Source organism: Merops nubicus, unplaced genomic scaffold (genome assembly GCF_000691845.1).
Source record: "Merops nubicus isolate BGI_N331 unplaced genomic scaffold, ASM69184v1 scaffold24342, whole genome shotgun sequence".
NCBI lineage: Eukaryota > Metazoa > Chordata > Aves > Coraciiformes > Meropidae > Merops > Merops nubicus.
Genome location: NW_008594630.1, coordinates 1 through 2640, shown reverse-complemented (window position 1 = coordinate 2640; position 2640 = coordinate 1). Strand labels below are relative to the sequence as shown.

Genomic DNA, 2640 nt, shown 5'->3' with positions numbered 1-2640 from the left:
TGGTTTTTTTTTTTTTTAGGCTGACCTAGCAGAGCAGCTTGGCTGATCCAGGCTTTAAACTGCTGGTCAGAAATGCCAACACCCTTCCTCGTTCCCACCCAACAGCCAGGCCCAGCACTACTCCCCCTCACTGCAAGGGTTCAACCAGGGGGAAAAACACCCACCGAGGCCATTCTTATTACAAGTCTGTATTTCTTCCAAAAATAAATACTTAAAAACTCTGCTCCAAAGCCAAGAGCAGGGGCCAGCCTGTGCTCAAGAGGAGCAGAGCCAGCAGGCAGGCTCTGGGACAGTCTCTGCTCAGCCTGACTGGGCACTGGGGGGCTCCAGGGCACGGGGTGATGCCCGGACGAACACCACGTCCTGCCTGTACTTCATGGCAGTGGGTGGCTGGCGCCTCAGCAGCAGGTCACCACTGTCTTTTGGGTCAGGGTCATCATAGATGGTGGAGATGAGGATGGGAGAGTCCCTCCGGGGCTTCTTCACCCTGCTGAAGGTTGGTAGTTTCTCCCCATGGTACCTGGAGGGAAAGGGGAAATGTTTGGGCCAACGCTGCCGTGGCAGTGGGACACACCCAGCTCAGCTGGCAGCTCTCACTGCCAGCAAGAACATTGTTCCCTCTGTGCTGACCTCTTGGATGTGTTTAAAGGAGTATCTCTGTGCCAGGACAGGCTGAGAGCCCTGGGGCTGTTCAGCTGGAGAAGAGAAGCCTCAGAGGGGATCTGAGCAGTGCTGAGCAAGAGCTAAAGGGCCCCGGGGGGCAAGAGGCTGGGGCCAGACTCTGCTCAGTGGTGCCCAGAGACAGGACAAGGGGCAACGGGCACCAACTGGAACCCAGGAGGTGCCACCTGAGCAGGAGGAGAAACTTCTTTGGGGTGAGGGTGCAGAGCCTGGAGCAGCTGCCCAGAGAGGCTGTGGAGCCTCCTGCTCTGGAGAGATCCCAAACCTGCCTGGCTGTGACCCTGGGCACCCTGCTGTGGGTGAGCTGCTGGAGCAGGGGGGTTGGAGAAGATGATCTCCAGAGGTCCCTCCCCATCCCACCATGCTGGGGTTCTGGGATTTCCTTCATGTGCTTCAGGGGTGAAGTGGATCAACACAGGACAACCAGGATTCTGCTATTCCTGCCTGTGAGATTGCTCCAGACCAAGAGCCAGCCCTCAAGTGAAACCCACATCAACACAAAGCCTCCAAAAACCCCATGGAGAAGGTAGGGGGCAGGTGCACAGCTACAGCTGTGGTCACTTGGGCCTTTCCCACCACATACCACAGCAGAGGTGACCCTCAATCCTCAAACACAGCACTCCCTCTGCATTTGTGTGCTACGTGAACTTGCAAGTGGTTCCAGCCCTACTCTAACACCACAAGCTCCTCTAAGGATCCCTGGATTGCCAGGAATTAGCTTTGGAATGCTGTCATAGGCCCTGCAACTAGCTGTGCAGAGAAAGGCCCATCCCTGGGACAATTCTGGTTCATATTTTGGTGCCTTTGTGGCCCGCTGGCTGCTGTGTCAGCTCAGAGAGCCCAGACAGAGGCTCCAGGCACAGGCTGGCAGGTCAGGGCTGGCTACTTACCCCAGCCCCCTCTTGCATCTGGGGTTCTGACCCTCATTGTCCAGAGCTTCAGCCATTCCAGAGTTGCTGCTCCCTAGGCCCAGCCCCTCCGTCCAGCCCTGCTGCTCCAGCAGCTTCCTGCCAAAGCCCTGGGAGAAGAGAAAAAAAGGTCACAAAGTCCCCAGACAAAATCCATCCTCATCTTCCCAGGACCCTCTGCCCACTCCCTGCATCCAAAACCTCTCCTCCTCGTTACTCCCAACCCCTGGGCACCACCACCACAGCTTCTGTGGCCCTCCCTGGTGCCTCCAGCACACGTATCCAGAGCTCACCTTGGTGTACCTCTCAAAGGTGCCAATCTGCTGCCCTGCAACAGACCCATCCTCCAAACCCCCCCTCAGCCGCTGCTCCAGCAACATCCGGACCGAGTCCCGAGCGTCCTTATCACCCCCCTCTGGGGAGAGAGAAGCAAGAGTCAGAGCAGCAGAGCTCAGAAAGCCTCTCACTGCTGTCATTTCCCCCAGAGCAGCAGGCAGCAGGGAGGCAGAACCTGTTCTTTTTGGCAGCTCTCGTTGCCAGACGAGAAAAACGTCGTTTCAAAGCGCTCTGAGGTCTTGGATGCTTCCAAAGGAAGCCCAAGAGTTCCCCACTGCAGAAATTCTGCAGGGTCAGAATTTCCCAGCCTCCCTGGTTTCCTGGGGCCAAGGGGGGGGTTCAGCTCAGGTACCTTTGTCATAGTAGATGCTCATGTCCACGTCCCAGTCGTCTGCAGTCTGCTCGTCAAAGTCTGCCGAGGGAAGGAAAACACCACTCAGGGGGGAGCTGTGGGAGCCTGACTCAAAAAGAGCTGTTGCTGGTGGCCCAGCTCCCCAATTTCTTTCACAAAATGGGAAGAAATCAGTAGGAGAGACCCCACAAACCACAGTGCTCAGACAACAGGCTCTGGCTGCTGCACTGAACCACTGCAGGGGATGAAGGGGAGGTTTAGTGAAGGGAAGGTTTAGAAAGCGACAGGGGGACGCCTGTACCCACAGCTGCTGCAGGAGCCTCCTGGGGGGTTAGTGACACCCCCTCGGGCCCCACGGTGACA

The 2640-nt window shown here is 57.1% G+C and overlaps 1 protein-coding gene across 1 annotated transcript; it reads right to left on the bottom strand.

The window, feature by feature from the left end:
* Positions 1–300: 300 nt before the first annotated feature.
* GPATCH3 (G patch domain containing 3) lies at positions 301–2337 on the bottom strand (the record flags this gene model as incomplete). Its single annotated transcript, XM_008935839.1, has 4 exons — positions 301–520; positions 1572–1699; positions 1883–2004; positions 2278–2337. Coding segments are annotated over 4 exons (530 nt in total), but the record flags the coding sequence as incomplete, so codon positions are not given.
* Positions 2338–2640: the final 303 nt, after the last annotated feature.